The sequence below is a fragment of the Ailuropoda melanoleuca genome, chromosome 5 (genome assembly GCF_002007445.2).
Source record: "Ailuropoda melanoleuca isolate Jingjing chromosome 5, ASM200744v2, whole genome shotgun sequence".
NCBI lineage: Eukaryota > Metazoa > Chordata > Mammalia > Carnivora > Ursidae > Ailuropoda > Ailuropoda melanoleuca.
Window position 1 is genome coordinate 30899329 of NC_048222.1, and position 18093 is coordinate 30917421.

General features: G+C 38.5%; 1 protein-coding gene across 10 annotated transcripts in view; it reads left to right on the forward strand.

Annotated features, from left to right (window-relative positions):
* Nucleotides 1-18093, forward strand: part of MAPK14 (mitogen-activated protein kinase 14) — a 70048-nt gene that overhangs the window by 28909 nt on the left and 23046 nt on the right. For 7 of the 10 annotated variants that reach the window (XR_004625458.1, XR_004625457.1, XM_034660624.1 and 4 more), the window contains exons 4-9: nucleotides 12646-12757; nucleotides 13463-13492; nucleotides 13827-13874; nucleotides 15211-15325; nucleotides 15891-15962; nucleotides 17569-17590. Coding sequence is in view for 8 of the 10 variants with exons in the window: in XM_034660624.1 (XP_034516515.1) it covers nucleotides 12646-12757; nucleotides 13463-13492; nucleotides 13827-13874; nucleotides 15211-15325; nucleotides 15891-15962; nucleotides 17569-17590 (399 nt within the window). In the remaining 2 variants the exon portion in view is untranslated. The remainder of the gene's footprint in view (nucleotides 1-12645; nucleotides 12758-13462; nucleotides 13493-13826; nucleotides 13875-15210; nucleotides 15326-15890; nucleotides 15963-17568; nucleotides 17591-18093) is intronic. The other 3 variants (XM_011218521.2, XM_011218520.2, XM_002914295.3) reach the window with 1 other exon arrangement.

Below are 18093 nucleotides of genomic sequence, written 5' to 3' on the forward strand. Positions count from 1 at the left end.
CTTGCCTTGTCTGTCTTTGCCATTCTAACTGGCGTAAGGTGGTATCTCAGTGTGGTTTTGATTTGAATTTCAGATCATGGCTGCTTCTTAACCTCTACTCCCCGTTGTCCCCAGGGCTGAACTTATTTTCTCCCCACCCTTATCCTGTGTTCAATTTCTCCTACTTTATTTATCCTAGGCTGACTGCAAGCATCATTTGCTCCTTTCCCAAAGAACAAGCAGGGGGATATGTTTGAGCTTGTGTGTTCTGTCTAATGAAAGGGTGAAAGAAAAAAATGAAAAAGAAATGTAGAACGTGAAATGTAAAAAGAAGCAGGAAAGGTAGCAGAAATTTTTTCCCACCATGTGAACTTAGTTGGAAGATGATATGGCTAAGAATAGAAGATGAAAGTGAAGAATCTGGTCCAGGTATGAGAATTTCCACCCACGTTAACCTTGATCCTGCTAATGAAAGTTTAAGAAACAAGCAAAGGGTGGGCACCTGGCTGGCTCAGTCGGTTAAGCATCTGCCTTTGGCTCAGGTTGTGATCCCAGGGATCCTGAAATTGAGCCCCTTGTCAGGCTCCCTGCTCAGCTGTGAGTGCTTCTCCCTCTGTCCCTCCCCCTTGCTCATGCTCCCGCGCTCGCCTGCTCTCTCTCTCAAATAAAGTCTTAAAAAAAGAAAAAAAGAAACAAAGGGAAAAATAGGCAATAACTAAGAAACTGCAGCCCTGCTTGGCACTGGAATGTGGAGGCTTCCAAAGGTTATTGGATGCTACCCAGGCAAGGGCACATGTGTTGCAAATTGTTGAGCCCTGCTGTTAGGCTGTACTTGGAAAAGAATATTGCAGAATGATGTGTTTTTTTTTCCCCGTTAAAATTTTTTTTTTAAAGAATAAGTTTAGAACATCTTTAACTTTATAACAAAATTTAGAGGGAGGTACAGAGATTTCCCAAATATGCCCCTGCCCCCCTCCCCACGCACGTGCGTAGCTTCCCCCATTGTCAACATCACTCACCAGCATGGTACCTTTTTTTTTCTTTTTTCTAACCGAAGATAACCTGTAGTGACACATCATGATCACCCAAAGTCCGTAGTTTACCTTAGGGTTCACTCTTGGTGCTGTAAATCTGTGGATTTGGACAAACGCATAATGACATATTAACATTTAAGATTATACAGAGAATTTTCACTGCTCTAAGTGTGGTGAGTTTTGATATTCTGCCTAGATGTGGAAGAAATGCTGAAGTAATGTGTTTGTGAATTACTCTGGAAAACATTTGAATCAGGTCTGAGCTATACCCTAAAATTTTAGGTATCATGAGGGTGGATTTATTATTTAACAAAGGATTTGGTGATTTGCTGACCTGGGAAAATGCTGTATTTTGGCTTAATCAGGCATTATGGAATTGGATTATGAACCTGTTTTTTCCCATGTGAAAAGATCTTATTTAAGGCTAGTGTCTATTTGAAAGGTGAGGTTTTATCCATTGTTGTACCATTGGCTCCTTTATCCATTTGAAGGCCACTGATTACAAGCATACCCACTGAACTAAAGTTGCATTTATTTCTTCATTCATTCAACAAATACTGTCACTGCTGAGTAGGAATCTGTTCTCTCTACTTGAATTTAGCTGAGTTCTGGCTCTTTCTTTCTTTCTTTTCAGCTTTATTGAGATATAATAGTCATCGAACATTGTGTGAGTTGGGTTCTGATTATTTATAAACAAGAACTGAGTTCATTTCTTGGGAGCAAATCTCAATACCACTTGTTGAATGCTTGCTGAGTGGAGTGTTAGAAAAAGTCTCCAAATAATGGGAAACACTAATCTTTCCCCTTGACGAAATCAGAATCTTACTGGGGAAGGAAGTAAACTCAAGAACACTTTCGTAACCAAGTTACTTGGCTGTATGACCTGGACAAGTCACTTTGCTTCTGTGGGCCCACTGGTTCTCTAATCAAACCTGGTAGGCAAATGATGAAAGCTGGGGTGGTGGACTTCTGAAGTGTTTTGTTTTTAAGATTTCATTTATTTATTTTAGAGAGAGAGAGCGAGCACGTGAGGAGGGGGAGGGGCAGAGAAAGAGGGAGAATCTCAAGCAGACTCTGCCACTGAGTGCAGAGCCGGGAGTCTGATGGGGGCTAGATCCCACGGCCCCAAGATCATGACCTGAGCCAAAATCAAGAGTCAGACGCTCAACCTACCAAGCCACCCAGGCACCCCTGAAGTGTTTTTAATACTAGAGGATCTCTGAAAATAGAATGGTAAACCTAAGGTTGCCTTAAGAAAATGTTTCATTGTTTATTTTTCTATGATGTTTGTATCACTGAAAAAAATTAGTGCTTATCAGGACTGTGGTTATTTCAGTGTTTTCCAAAGTCATTTCAGAATTTGCATAAGAGGCCAAACTTCTACACCTACAATTGCAAGGTTTGCAAATTTAAATACCTTTAGGGTCAGACAAATAACGTAAATGAGGCTCAGTATTATACAACTGGAAATAGTAGGATCTGTGGTAAAACAGAATACTTGTACTTCCTAAAAGCACTCAAATTGACATTAAAACAAAACAAGCAAGCAAACAAAAAACCTACTATTCTGGCCAAATCAAACACGCTGAAGGCTAGAGTAGTTCTACAGGCTGCCAGTTTTGGAGCAGGCTAGGCTATAATTTTGAACATGAACTTTTCATGCTAATTAATAAAATATCTAGTTTTCATATTTACAGTAACTTAATTATGTGTTGTGTGTATTTGTGCCTTTATGTTTCAGTTAGCACTTTTCATTTATCATACAATTCAAATTTTTACTGGATTTTTAACTTCTTGGTTAATAGGCATTCTGCATACTTCATTTATAAGACGGTACTTTTAAGAAAGGAACAATAGGTAGTGAGTTTTGATCATTAGGAATAATGTGCAGTTACTGGATCTAACCGATATTGTTTGGAAAATGTGAAATTAAAAGATGAATATATCAGGTTGTTCTTGACTGCTGTGTGATGTGGTTGCACAGACAGCAAAATTTTGTAGAGATATAACTAGACATTTTAAATGATTGGAAATCATTTGGACATTTCTGTTGGCTTCTAAATGGCAATATTTGGCAGGAGGTGGCATATATATGCATATGCATGCTGCAAATATTTAGTTACCAGTAGAAGTCAAAAAATTTTAAATGGCTAGTCTTAGAACCTAACCCCTAGAGTAAGCTGCACCTTTGTGCAGCACTCTTGCCTTTTCTTGGTTATAGAGGTTCTCTAACCAAGCTTAGGAGGCAGTGAAGAGTTTTTGGACTTAGTGGAACTATTTCCTCAAATGTCAGGAAAACTGAATTGTCATCTAAGTGGAAGGCAGTCTGTCCCTACTATTTACCGCTTTTTCCATTTTTTTACAACTTGACATTGCAGGTTTCTCATACCTGAGTTCCTTACCTCTCCTTAGTTCTTGAAGACAGAAATGGAAGTAAAGTTGTGGATTCTTCTATGATCTAGCAGAGGACCTTACAACAGGGTTGGTCAGTCGCCATTGTTTTCATGAAGACCAGTGGGCAGATTATCACCTAGTTCAGAGTTACATTTGATAAAAATGATTGTTTAAACAATCACTGTAGCCTTTTATGTCAATGTAAAAGCTGCTGGGCATACCGAATAGGCAAAGGGAGTTTCTGGATTTACATTTAACCTGATTTCATTCAGTGTTTTGGCTTTTGGGTGCCCAATGTTTGGGTATTTGAATACACAACCTGTACTAGGCACAGGACTAGTCTCTGGGGAATGTAACAGTAAATAAGATAAACATGATCCCTGATGACAGAGTTGAGACTCCTAATAGAAGAGAAGAAAATTTTTTTTTAATTTTATTTTAAATTTAAATTTTTTAAAAGATTTTATTTGTTTGACCGAGAAAGAGAGTACAAGTGGGGGGAGCACAGGCAGAGGGAGAGGCAGGCTCCCTGCTGAGCAGGGATTCCCGATGCAGGACTCTATCCCAGGACCCTGGGATCATGACCTGAGCCAAAAGCAGCTGCTTAACCGACTGAGCCACCCAAGCGCTCAAGAGAAGAAAATTTTAAATAATCAAACAAAAGACAGTGTGGTCAGTTCTGAAGGATCCATGATTTGTTCCTGTGTACTCTCTGACCCCGTCTATATTTTTTCCATTCACTCTCTGCATTCCAGCCACTCTGGCCTCTGTTCTTCCTTGAGTACAGACATCCACATTCTCAGTAGGACCTTCGCCCTGGTTTCTAACGTGGGCCTGAACACTCTCCCCACATATCCACATGACTGGCTTCTTCGTTTCTTTCAGGACCCTCCTCAAAGGTCTCTTCACTAGGAGCTCTTTCCCCCTCACCACCATAGCTGCAACCTGCCTCCACTATCAGGTCTGCTCCTAACTCCACTTTGTTCTTAGCACGGTTTACCATCCTGTGTTTGTTACTGTGTCTTTTCTCTCTCTGGCTTCTATGCTGTGGTAGAGTGGGGAGTTTGTTTCCTTCCTTGTTGAATCTTTAGTGCTTAGAGATTTCAGATGAGGAAATTGCGCTTGAGAGAGATGAACTGAACTCTGTAATACCACCTACGAAATTGCACGCATCTCAGGTCTTTTGGTTCTAAATCTATTTCTGATCACATTTTTCTTGATCCAGGGCTATAATTATTATTTAAAAGTCTGGTAACCCTTCTTATTGGGTAAATACTGTGATCAGTTCTGTGTAAGATATCAAAACTAAAGGCCTTCCAGTTGCATGTGGTGCCTGTTATTAATGAGATGAAGCATAAATGTTTGCCTAAAACAGCTAAACGACCAAGTCAAATTTGTAATGTGGAAGCAACATACAGGGTGTTAAAGTGATATCAGAATATGAGAGAAACTTAGTGGAGGAAGAAGGTAATAACTATCTGAAGAAACAGATAAATATGGATGGGTGTAGAGGTTGAAATTTATTCCAGGTAGTCAAAGAAATAAAACATGTAAATTGTACAGAAAAAGAGATTTGCATTTAATGGAGAATGTTAAAGGAGTAGTTAGATAACCATTGATTTTTCTTTTGTATTTGGATAAAAACTGTAGGTAAATTCTGATTGATTGACTTTTGTAGCAGAGAAGAATTGTTTTCCTGATTTAGCAAATAAACATTATCTACTTGGAAATAATGCTTTCCTCCATGACTGTGAAAGAAATACCCAGCCTCATTGTTTGGACTTACAGACATACTTTCATTCTTTGAAAATAGGCTGAATGTCCAAGATAGGTAATACAAGAGAATCAGTCTGGGAGAAAGATGAAGGAGGTGAAGCTCCTTGTAGATGCCTTCACTGACTCACACTTGAAAACTGAATAAATTACACATCCTTTAAGAAAATACCTCCGAGTTTTGTCTGACATGTCAATAAGATGCCCCCTTTTTCTCAGATGAACTGGTTTCAAAACATAGAGAAGTTTCAGGGTAGATTAGAGTTTGGATCCTTCAATCTTTCCCTCATTAACTCCTTCCTAAGTCTGGGTTGGGGCCCTCTAGCACATTGGTGTTCCCTTTATAGTTCTAATCATGCTCTATTATTATTTTATGTTTATATATGCCTTCCTCTCATCCTTTTTATCATTGCATCCCCAGTGCTCAGTGGTTAATATTTGTTGGTGGAGTGATAGAAGAAATATCCTTGTGCTATCTTGTTTATAACTGGTTGATGGTCTAGTTTTCCTGTAGTTTGCTCAGTGCATTCTCCTTTGACTAGCTTTTTTTGTTTTTATCCTGTAACAGGATATATAAGGTATAACTAGACTCAATATTCTACCATATGGAGTCTAAGGAGTATAGTTTGGTCGATGTGGGTCATGTAGAGGGCACCTCTCAGTAGTCTTTGCTTCAAATGAGGAGACTATTTTGTTGTGCAATAAGCTGGCTAAGCTGTCTACTTGGCTGCTAAATGGTGCTTTCACTCCTTACATTACAACCATCTGGTCTGCTGACCAGAAGATCTTTGGCAGGAGTATTTCAATAAGATGTATCTTGCTTGGTCTTACTAGTATATCTATATGCATTGTCCTGGGCCATTTGATTCTATTCAGTAGTAATTGAGTGCTTACCTTCTACCAGGCACTGTTCTAGTTCCTTTAGATGCTACGGGAACAAAAAGTATTTTGTCCTCCTTGAGCATTGTACAGATAGGTAACAATAAACAGCGAGCATACAAAAAATTTGATAGTATATTAGGCAATAATGCTGTGGACAAAAAGAAAAGGTAGAGTAGGGAAGAGGAGTTAGGAGTGTGAGGGTAGGGGGCGAGGTGCAGTTTTAAATGGGTGGCCAAGGATAGACCTCATTGAGAAGGGGAATTTTGGAGCAAACATTTGAAGGAGGAGAGGAATTAGACCCATGGATATCTGGGGGAAAAGCATTCCAACCAGAAGGAACAGCCGCTGCAAAAGTTCTGGGGTGGAAGACCCCATGCTGAATTGGAATTGCAGCAAGGGGCCTGTGTGCCTGGAGCATGGAGGCCAGTGTGGAGCTGAATGTGAACAGCAGAGAGAAGTGGACGATGAGGGCAGAGAGATAACTGAGGACAGGGTACTGGATTACGTAAGGCTTTAGTGGCCATTGAAGGGGTTTTTATCTTTCTTCTAAATGAAAAGGGAAGGCTTTTGAGGAGAAAAGTGACATGATCTGATTTTTACTTTTAAAGAATTACTCTTCTGCTGTGTTGCAAATAGACTGGAACAAGTCCCAAGGATCACTTGATGTATTTCAGAGCCTTGTGGTTACAAAGTGTCAATCTCTGTGATTATTTTAAATACTTTGTTTAAATACGGAAATGTTTTCTGCTTTTTTTTTTGGTAATTGCTTTATCAAATAGGGCCGACAGTAGTAAACATGTCAATCTATAGATAGAAAAGAGGCTTTTTTTTCTACATAGGTTTTTTTTCTGTTCATATAATGCTTTAAAAAGAAAGGTGGTAGGGGAGGGCTCTTGACAATTGGGTGTTGTCCAAGAAGTGCTTAATAAATGAAGTTCTAGAATGGGCGCTGTCTAGAGTACTGAAAACCATTTATTATAGAGTTCTGCGTTTTTGCTCGTAGGGTAGAAAGTGAAAATGGTAATTTGTGCTCCTTAAGTTTGAATAAATTTAAAGGAGACCATCTTCACAAGAAAAGTGAAAAATGAGATTTGTGTCAGACCATGTAATAGTCTTTTCAGCCTTTAAAGTAATAAGGTCCTACTTACTTAACTCATTTTTATTTAACTATTTATTTATTTGGGGGGGGGAGGGACAGAAGGAGAGGGGAAGAGAGAGAGAATTTCAAGCAGACTCCCTTCCCTGCTGAGTGTGGAGCCTGATGCAGGGCTCCATCTCACGACCCTGAGATCACGACCTAAGCCAAAACCAAGAGTCCAAGGCTTAACTGACTGTGCCACCCAGGTGCCCCTACTTAATTCATTTTTAAAGATGGGAGTAGGGAAGGGAGAATAAGGAGCCATTTCTCTCCACTAGCTGCAGCCTCTGTGCTCACAGCTCACATTTGCCTGGAATCCAGAGGCCTCCTTGGCTAAGGACTCCATAATGCTGGATATTTTCATCCTGATGTTCTTTGCCATCATAAGCGTGGTCATTTTGTCCTACATTATCTCTCTGCTCTAGTGGCCTGCAGCTGTGGTGGGAGGTCCTCAGAATAGCTCAGAGGGGGAAGGATGAAGCTGACAGGCCAAGCATCCTGCTTGGCTGACGCACCAGTGGATTTTTGCTTCTGGACATTATTTTGGCTCCTGGTCTCCAGTCCAACAAGAGGCCTCTTAGCAGCAGCAGCAGTCCTGCTGCCCAGCAGACCTCTTCCAGAGCCTTCTGGATATGGTTAACCACTGTCAAGCTCAGAGGCAGAGGCCCTCAGCTGGGACCTCAGGAATTTGTGGGCATGGCTGGCAGATGCTGTGTGCCTTTGAGCTGCAGATAAAGGGTGTTGAGGACACGGAGCTGAAATGTAGACTTAAAGTTACCATGGGGAACTGCTCAAATATTCATTTTGACAGCCCTTCTTTAGGTGTAAATGCAACTGCATATTATGCTAAAATACATTCTTTCCTTTCCCTCTCACACACTGGGGGCAGGGGGGGGTCCCTTGTAAGTCTGTCTTCATCTGTGAAGCAGTCACTTTATCACTGTCTTCACAGATTGCACAGTCTGAGCTCGTGTGGTATCCTTGTCTCACTCTCTAACCAAAAGGAACTTGTCATTTGAATTTTTAAGATTTATCATATTTTTTCCACTACACTTGTGCCTCAGCTTCTCATTTAAAGAGAAAAATGGTTATATAGGCCTCATTCTTTGTGACTGGCTGAATTATAAATTATTGAAATAGTGTAGCTGTAACTCATCTTGTTATTTGGGAAAATCTCTCTCTTACCCCAAAATAAATGTTTTTTTATATTGTCAAATGTTCCTTTTCTGGAAGAAAACTTTCAGTATATTTCTTTGTCCAGCTCGGGTTGAAGAAACTAGGTATTGTAGAATCCTGACTAGACTTGGGCCCCAAATCTGTGGTACCTGTTCCTTCGAAAAGTCCATCATAATTGTTCTACGTTTGATTTTCCTTTCTAGCTTAAAGATAAACAAGGAGGAAAAAAAAAGACGGGAGAGCTAGATAGCATTCCAGCTGTTCTTAAGTCAAACCTCCGTTGATTTATTTGAGGTGTTAAGAACACTGACAATAGTAGTTATGTCTTTACTAAAATGTAATTAAATAGCTTTCCAGAGACAAATGCTGTAGGAATTACGTGGTTATCAGTGAATGCTCCTTTTGGAATTGACTTATTTAAAATGTGCTCATCTGTATTTTCCTCTCACTCCCTTGTTCACTGTTTAAAAGTTCATACTACTTCCATAAACATTCAGTAACTTTGTGTGATGCTTGCTTTTGTCCACTGTTGGAAGATTTATTTTTGGAGCCCTTTCTATATGTGATGAGTTGAAATTTGACAATTGGTGGTTGCAGATTGGTCTTTGGGAGTCGTGGAAACGGCATACAGTCATTAGGTTAGTTCCTGCAAGACACTTCGGCCATGAATAATGCTTTTCAGTTTACTTCATTGTAGCCTGGCAGCAATGCTTGACAGTTACTACCATTTCGACCGATTAATCTTATATCCTTACATCATGTTTTGACAGTCTTACCCTCTGTCTGGAAATTTTAGTGATAAAATGGATGTGGTTTCTGATGGGGACAGTGGTGGAATATTCTAATTAAAAGCATGCTCTTTCTTTCTCAGACTGTGTGGTCAGTGGTCTTCTGGCTGTGTAGGCTTTAAGTCATGGGTAACCATTTATTTTATTTTTTTTAAGATTTTATTTATTTGTTTGAAAGAGAGAGAAATAGCAAGAGAGCACGAGTTGAGGGGTGGGGAGAAAGGGAAAAGCAGGCTCCCTGCTCATCAGGGAGCCTGACACAGGTTGACACAGCTTGATCCCAGGACCCCAGGATCATGACCTGAACTGAAGGCAGATGCTGAGCTACCCAGGCGCCCCTACTGGTAACCATTTAAACACGGTAGTTATACTTGAAGTTACTATGGTTGCATTGGTAATACTGCTTAACATGTTTGTAAACTAGCACAGACCTATTAGTTAAGATTTTTAGGTTTTATTTCAAGACAGATTAATAAATTCTAAGTGGAATCATCTAGAACAATTTCTTTACCTTTTCTCTTTAAAATTATTTTTTAAAGTTGAGAGAATAATCCTTGTGCTATCCAAAGTCATAAAATGTAATTGTTTGCAAAACACACTTATAAAGTAGAAATCGGATTCTCTCTTCCTCAACCTGAGCTTTGCAATTTGTCATAATTGATATGGATATGGCAACCATTATACTAGATCTTCTGGGAGAAGTTCTGATTTCAAAACATTAACCAGTTATTGGCAACATTCTCTTATTTGTCAGATTATGTGTCATTTGGTGTTAAAAACTTCAGTGACTGTGATTAATGGAATATTGCTAGGTTTTTGCCAGCTTTCTTCTTTCGTTAAAGATTAACTTTGATAGTAAGTATTGAGAATTACTACGGAAATTATCTGGAGATACTGCTTCCCAGATTATTGTGATACTTACAAAACTTTTTTTTAAAAAGATCATTCTCTTGACTTAAATTTGAAGTCACCTGGAAGAATTTGGAGGCAATGTGTGCTGTGATTAAGATCATGCATGGTCCTGAGAGCAGACAGTTTTCGAGTCAACCCCTGACATTACCACTCTAAAACTTGAGCAGGTTACATATCCTTGTTCTGTCTCTTGTTTCCTCATCAGTGCAATGGGAGCACTAATGGGACTTAACCTTACAGAGTTGTCGGGAAGAGACCATGAGACACAGGCATCATAAATAGTGCTTGGCACAGAATACGCACTGACTGCCTCTGGTTATGTTGTGTTCAGCTTGAAACATCTCTTACAAGAGAATTACCTCCATGAAACATTTCAGAAAGTCCAGTTTTTTCTTTAAGCTACATTTAGAGTCTGCCCTTTCCTCAAGGCAGTTGAATTGTGCAAGCTTTAAAAGTATGAAATGCTAAAACCTTAATTTTACATCTAGGCTAAGTTCTGTTGATCTTTGTGAAATTGGGAACTGACCGTATCATCCCAACAGGGAAATTATGAAACAGAAAAAAATTCAATTCCTTTTTGAGGAAATTTAAATAATAATAAAGTGTGTGTGTGTGTGTGTGTGTGTGTGTGTGTGTGTGTAGAGAAGTCTACACATATTTATTTATACAATACATTAATAGTAGATTTAAATTTACTAGCCTGGTTTCTTTCCCTCCAATTTATATAAAAAATAAAAATAGAAATGAAATGAAATCAGCATTCTTTATAGCTCAGCTGGTATACATTATTATTCAGCCTCAGGAATGAGTAGTGATTCTTACATGGTAGATAAAACCTAACCTGCTTTTTAAAAATTCAGCCTTTTTAGTGCTGATCTGGTTTTTATGTTCCCATGGCTATGTAATACAGTAATGAGTGGGTAAGGCATTGCATCTAGAATATCCATGGTGAACCTGTTGGACTTGAATGTAATTGTTCCCTAATCTCACCATGTAGGATTAATAACCAGCACCACACCTGTGAGGAGAGGTTCTGGAATGCTCTGTCTTGCTTATAGATAATGTTCTTCCTTCCTTTAAAGTAAATGCAGAAATATTGTCAGTGAGCAATATCCTTTTGCCAGTGAATCCTAAAAAAAGGAGAATTATAATTTGAAAATTTAAAGATAACGATTTTAAAGTCTACAACTTGGTTTATAATGAGGTGGAAATATGATAGATTTAAAAATCCAAGATACTTTATTACAGCAGTGCATTTAGTAGCCCTGCATATTTCTCATGCAACGACACATTTTTAAAAAAATGGATACTAACACATATATCATTCTAATTTTCATCTTTGCTTTTTTCTTTCCTTTCTTTTTAGATAAAAAACTAATATGAAGTAGGAACGAGTATAGAAATTTTTAGAAAAATAGATGGTAGGTGGTAAAGTTAGGATAGGGGTGTTAAAATGAGCCCCCCATGAGTAGTTATTAAGTTTTTAGCTATCACTGTGGCACTTACTGGGTGACTTATTTTATTTTATTTTATTTTATTTTATTTTATTTTATTTTATTTTATTTTATTCATCATGATAGCTGTACTTTTTAATCCCCATCACCTATTTCACCCATCATTCCACCCACCTCTTGTCTGGTTTGTATAGATTAGTTCTCTGTAGGTAAGAGTCTGTTTCTTGGTTTGTCTCTCTCTTTCTGCCCCCCCCCTTTGTTCATTTGTTTTCTTTCTTATGTTCTACATATGAATGAGATCATGTAGTATTTGTCTTTGACTGACTTATGTCGCTTAACATTATACTCTCTGTCTCCATCCATGCTGTTGCAAATGGCAAGATTTCATTCTTTTTTATGGCTGAGTAATATTCCATTACACACACACACACACACACACACACACACACACACTACATCTTCATCCATTCATCTATCGATGGACACTTCGCCTGCTTCCATAGTTTGGCTATTGTAAATAGTGCCACAGTAAACATAGGGGTGCATGTATCCCTTTGAATTAGTGCTTTTGTATTTTGGGGTAATACAAAATTACTGGATTGTAGAGTAGTTGTATTTTCAGTTTTTTGAGAAACCTCCATACCATTTTCCACAGCAGCTGCACCATTTTGCATTCCCACCAACAGTGCAAGAGGGCTACTTTTTCTCCACATCCTCACCAGCACTGGTTGTTTCTTGTGTTTTTAATTGTAGCCATTCTGACAGTGTGAGGTGATATCTCATTGTAGTTTTGGTTTACATTTCCTTGATGATAAGTGACATTGAGCATCTTTTCATGTGTCTGTTGGCTGTCTGTATGTCTTCTTTGGAGAAATGTCAGTTCATGTCTTCTGCGCATTTCTTAATTGGATTATTTGGTTTTTGGGTATTGACTTATATCCGTTTATATATTTTGGATACTAACCCTTTATCAGATAATGTCGTTTGCAAATATCTTCTATTCAGTAGGTTGCCATTTAGGAGTGGCCTCTTCTTAAAAACTTTTAGAAGTCTTATGAAGATAACAGCTTTCATAGGGGTTCTGGATTGTTGTGTAACTCTCCATTAATTTCTAGGTATCTGGTGACCCATCTCATGGGAGCAGATCTGAACAACATTGTGAAATGTCAGAAGCTTACAGATGACCATGTTCAGTTCCTCATCTACCAGATTCTCCGAGGTCTCAAGGTATGTTCTTCCTTTCTCCATTCCAAGGCTTAAGAAAAGGGAGGGGGGAAAGAAAACTTTTCTTATGGAAAATTTCAAACACTCACAAAATCACAAGTACATCAGTGTAGTGAACCCCTATGTTTACCCAGTGACCACAGTTACCAACGTATGGCAAATCTTGTTTCTTTTGTATCCCTCAATCCCTGGATTATTTTAAGGCAGGTCCAGACATATTGTCATTCCACCCATAGATATTTCAGTATGTATGTCCAGGAGCTCAGGACTTCATTCTTACATCTAAAGAGTAGTAATAATTTCTTGATATAATCTAATATCTGGTCAATGTCATGTTGAAACTTGAAAAACCTCTTCAAGGAGCCTAATTTATTTGTGGGAGGGGCAGGTAAGTAATGTTTTAAAATTAAGCCACCTTTGACATTTAGCAGCTTTGAGTCCTTATTGAGCTCCACAACACCCACCAGAAAACAGGTTGAAAGCTCTGTTTAACTCATGCCTCAACTCTATCAGTAGAGTTGATGGTATAGAAGTCATTGTAGATATGTATAAATGAACAGATTACTGTTAATTACTTGTTCTCATTTCTGATCCCATTATTTAATACTAGCAGTTCTTATTGGTTCATGAAAATATACTTCAACTATGTCATATGACTGTAAGAGTTTGGAGATGACTTTTTGATTAACTGACTTTTCTCTTTCACAGTATATACATTCAGCTGACATAATTCACAGGGTAATGTATTGTGATTTTGATTAAATTATTTGGGGAGGAGGGGGTACTGAAGTGGAGAGGACTGGCATTCAGCCAAAATCCTAATCGAAACTTACTTTAGCGATGGAACTATTGATTGATTCTAACTTTGCTGTAGGTTTAAACTGGTTAAAGAAAGAAGATGTGTAGTTTTTAGTTTTTTAAGGCTAATTAGGACTAGCTGTGACTATAGTTGGAGGTCACTGATAGCTGGATAAAGTCTTACCTTCATGTTTGATCTTCGTCATTACCTGTAGGGAGAAAACCTACCGTGTATCATGATGTTGATCATGTCCTCTCTGTACTTGCTTCCTAGGACCTAAAACCTAGTAATCTAGCTGTGAATGAAGACTGTGAGCTGAAGGTGAGATGAAGAGACACTGGTAATTGTTTGTTTCAATGTGTAATTTTATGTTTGACTAACCAGGCAGAGTAATGAAACAGTTCCAGTAATGGAACTTTTTATCTGAAAACTCATACCGTCCTTAGGAATATCAGATTTTGAAATTTGAACCACAGACTTCGTAAGTTTTAGTTTACAGGACATTGAAGATGGTATCATTTTAAAATAAAGTTACTATGAGAAACAAACTGAGGGCCTCAGAGGGGAGGGGGGTGGGGGATTGGGATAGACCGGTGATGGGTAGTAAGGAGGGCACGTATTGCATGGTGCACTGGGTGTTATATGCAACTAATGAATCATCGAACTTTACATCGGAAACCGGGGATGTACTGTATGGTGACTAACATAATATAATAAAAAATCATAAAAAAATAAAATAAAATAAAGTTAAGTAAGAAATTTAATTTATAAGTTATAATAAAGGGAAAGTATAATCTGAATATCACGTAAGCAATCCTGAAGAAATAATTACTAGATTAGTTTCCTAAGAGAAAAATGGCAGAAGCCACTCATTCAAAATAATTCAAATAGAATATAGGTAGTCGATAGAGAGCCAGCAGCTCTGGAATGTGTTTTCTTCTTCTTAATCTTTAAACATAATTAAATATAATAAAATGCATCATTTTAAGTGTATGCTTGGCAAAATTTTTATATCCATTTAACCACCAACACAATTAAAATAAAGAACAGTTTATCACTTCAGAAAGTTGCCTTGTGCTCCTTCCTAGCCAGTCCTCCGCCCCCACCCTTCCACTACCCCTAATTCTGGCTTCTGACAACCACTGATGTTCTCGTTGACACTTAGAATAGATTTATTTTTTCTGGAATTTCATATAAATGGAATCCTACAGTATTTGTGTGTGTGTGTCTAACTTATGCTTAGTATAATATTTTGAAATTTGTGTTGTATCGTAGTTCATTCCTTTTTATTGCTGAGTAGTATTCATTTTATGAATATGCCACAATTTGTTTATCCATCTACCTGTTGATAGACATTTGCTTTAATTCTAGTTTGGGGCTGTGAACAGCTGCTATGAATATTCATATTCAAGCCTTTGGGTGGGTGGATGTTTTTATTTCTCTTGGGGTAAATCCCTAGGAGTAGCACTTTTTGTAATTTTTTTTTTTAAAGTTTTTGCTGCGTTTATCATACATTCTAAGCATGGACTAGGAAGTATGTTTATGAAAGTACTATATTGTTCTTCCTTTTTCTAAGGCATTAGTTTTTTCCCCTCCTGCTTTATAAGTCTTAGGGGCTTTGACTGTTCCAGTGCCTGATTTCTCTTCTCTCCCTTAGATCTTGGATTTTGGACTGGCCCGACATACAGATGATGAAATGACAGGCTATGTGGCCACCAGGTGGTACAGGGCTCCTGAGATCATGCTGAACTGGATGCATTACAACCAGACAGGTATTGCTTTTATTGGTTATTTAGCACCTTATTAGTCATGACGTTGGGTGTATTTGGGATTCTCAGAAGTGGAGGTGATGGGAGTGGGAGGAAACATCTTTTCCCCCCCTCAGTGATCCTTTTAAAGTCTACAGGAAATATTTCAGGTATTCAGATAGAAAGTGGGGTTTTTTACACAGCTTTCCAACTTTGTGATTTAGCAGTTGGGTTTTTACTTATTTAGATTTCCAACATATTCTGTGAGTACTCCTACCTGGAGACAATGGATTCAATTTTAACCTCTCAACATTACTTTGGAGAATCTACCATTCCTACCAGTAAGAATCTCTGCCCCTTTGTGAGCAGCTTGTTTCTCTTGCCTTAACTATGTTTTGACGTCCTACCTAAGAAGCCCTTTAGTCAGGTAAATGTCTTAATAAGCTTACTTCTATAAAGAAGAGTATGATTGTTGAACCTTGAATGTATTATATATTAATTTGAGTATTTCACCTCTAGTTATAGTTCCATTTGTGGTCAAGTATGATAACAGTGATATCATATGCCCTTTTCTCTTTAATTTTGCCAGTTGATATTTGGTCAGTGGGATGCATAATGGCCGAGCTGTTGACTGGAAGAACGTTGTTTCCTGGTACAGACCGTATCCTTTGAAAAGTTTTGGATTCTTGTTTCTTGTATTCCAGTGTCCACGGAAGTATATTGCTTTTATCTATCTCTAGGGAAGGCTCTCAGTTACTTGCTTAAATAGTTCAGATGTGTGTTACGAGATCTGCCCTCTGGCTGAGTATCTTGCCTTGTCAAGAAAGAGGCTTCAATTTAATTGTGTGAGTTGGAAAAATTCTTCATAAGCTGGAGAACTCTTTACATTTCTCACATTTCATCTTTTTTGCAGTGAGTCCCTTATTATATTAGTCTTCCCACAGCAGTTCTGCAACCTGAGAAGCTCCAGATCTCAATGACTGGTTAGTCTGCTGGTACAACACTGAATGAGCACAAGGTACCCGTTTACAAATCAGGGGTATCTTTAGCTTTTATGTTTGGTTTACATGTTAAAAAGATTGTATTTGGTCCCTGTAATGATGGACCTGCTGGCTCTCTTTATATTTGTTGTTTAACAACAAATAATAAAAACAAGAAATGATAAGGTCATCCTGACATGTGCCCTTTTTTTTTTCCCAGCACAGTTTTGTTTTTAGCCTAGAGTGTAGCCAATCCTTAATTTACTTCCAGATTTATTAGTAGTTTATAGTTTATCATGGCCCTTTTATTTTAGGTCCTTTCCTATCTGCTACATGCCCATTTCATGGTTTAGGAATATCAGTAAAATGTGGTTTGTTGGAACTCCCATTTCTTTCACTTGGGGAAAATGTTCAGGTGAGAAAGAATGTTGACTTATGTGTCTAGAATTAGGTTTGAAGATTTTTGTAAAATTCATCTGACTAGCTTGGGGGAGTGGGTTTGGTTGAGCTTTAAAGATGCTGCAGTTATGCTATGAATGTGTTCTATCATGCTTAGAGACCTAAAAGCGGTTTCGGCCCCTCACCTAAGCAAACTCATTGAGTTGATAAACCAGAACATCAGTTTACTTGCTTACAGTTTGGGATATACTTCTGTGGTGACTGTGATGTTCATACTGTCTATCGACATGTTCTAACTATCTTCTGCTAGAGGAAATGTACTTCCCTAATGAACTGACAAACTTCTGCCCCTCAGGCAAAGCTGTTTATTTCCCTCTGAATATTTCTGCATTGATAACAGAGCTCTATCTCCCTATTATTATTGCTCCTCATTCCAAGATTCTAAGTTTAAATACCTAGTGTTTCTCCTTTGTCCTTTACTTCATTCACCTTATGTCTGCATCTTAGAAATGTGGTATATACATTACAGTTCAGGCTAAGAGAATTAGGGAAAATTTGTAATTCCCCCTTTCCTCAGGTACGTATCTCAGAGTCCCATCCTTTAGCCTGTCTTCCCGAGCATACTACCCTGATGCATTGCTCTATTCCCTTCTTCCCCTCGTCTCCTTTATTATCTGTAGCTCCGTCTGTCTTCAGTCAGCCACAGATACTTACGCCTACGTAGATAACCAGAGTGGTGCAGAGAGAGAGACAGCAGGTGTACTAGTCAAGAACACATACTCTGGAATCAGACTTCCTGGGTTTAGATCCTACCTCTTTTACTCCCAGCTGTGTGACTTAGACCATATTTTCTAACCTCTATCTCCTGGTTTCCTTAACCATAAAATGTTAATGGTATATACCTCACAAGGTGAGTTAGTATCTGGAAAGTTCTTAGAGCCTGCCAGGAAATATTAGTCATCATCTTCATTAGTGACTTTTGGGAAACGGTTTTTCCTTTACCTTCCCACTCTGTTGTCTACCTCTGAATCATTGAAGTTTAATTTTTTTGTTTTATTTAACTTTTGTAACAAGTAGTAAAGGTGGGTCCCCTTGGCAGGCTACTGGTAGAAAGATTTCAAAGCAGCTGTGCCCTGTGGTTTTATCTCACAGACAGCTGCTTACTCCCTGGTGTCTGACTCTTGTAGAATGCTAACTTTCACGCGCATCTGGGTGGCTCAGTCAGTTAAGCTTCTGAGTCTTGAGCTCAGCTCCAGTTTTTGTCAGGTTTGTGAGATCGAGCCCCACATCAGTCTTTATGTTGGCGTGGAGCCTGTTTGAGATTCTCTTTCTCCCTTTCCCTCTGCCCACCGCCCCCCACCTCCCCTCTCTTGCACATGCACATACTCTCTCGAAAAAATAAAAGAGTGCTAG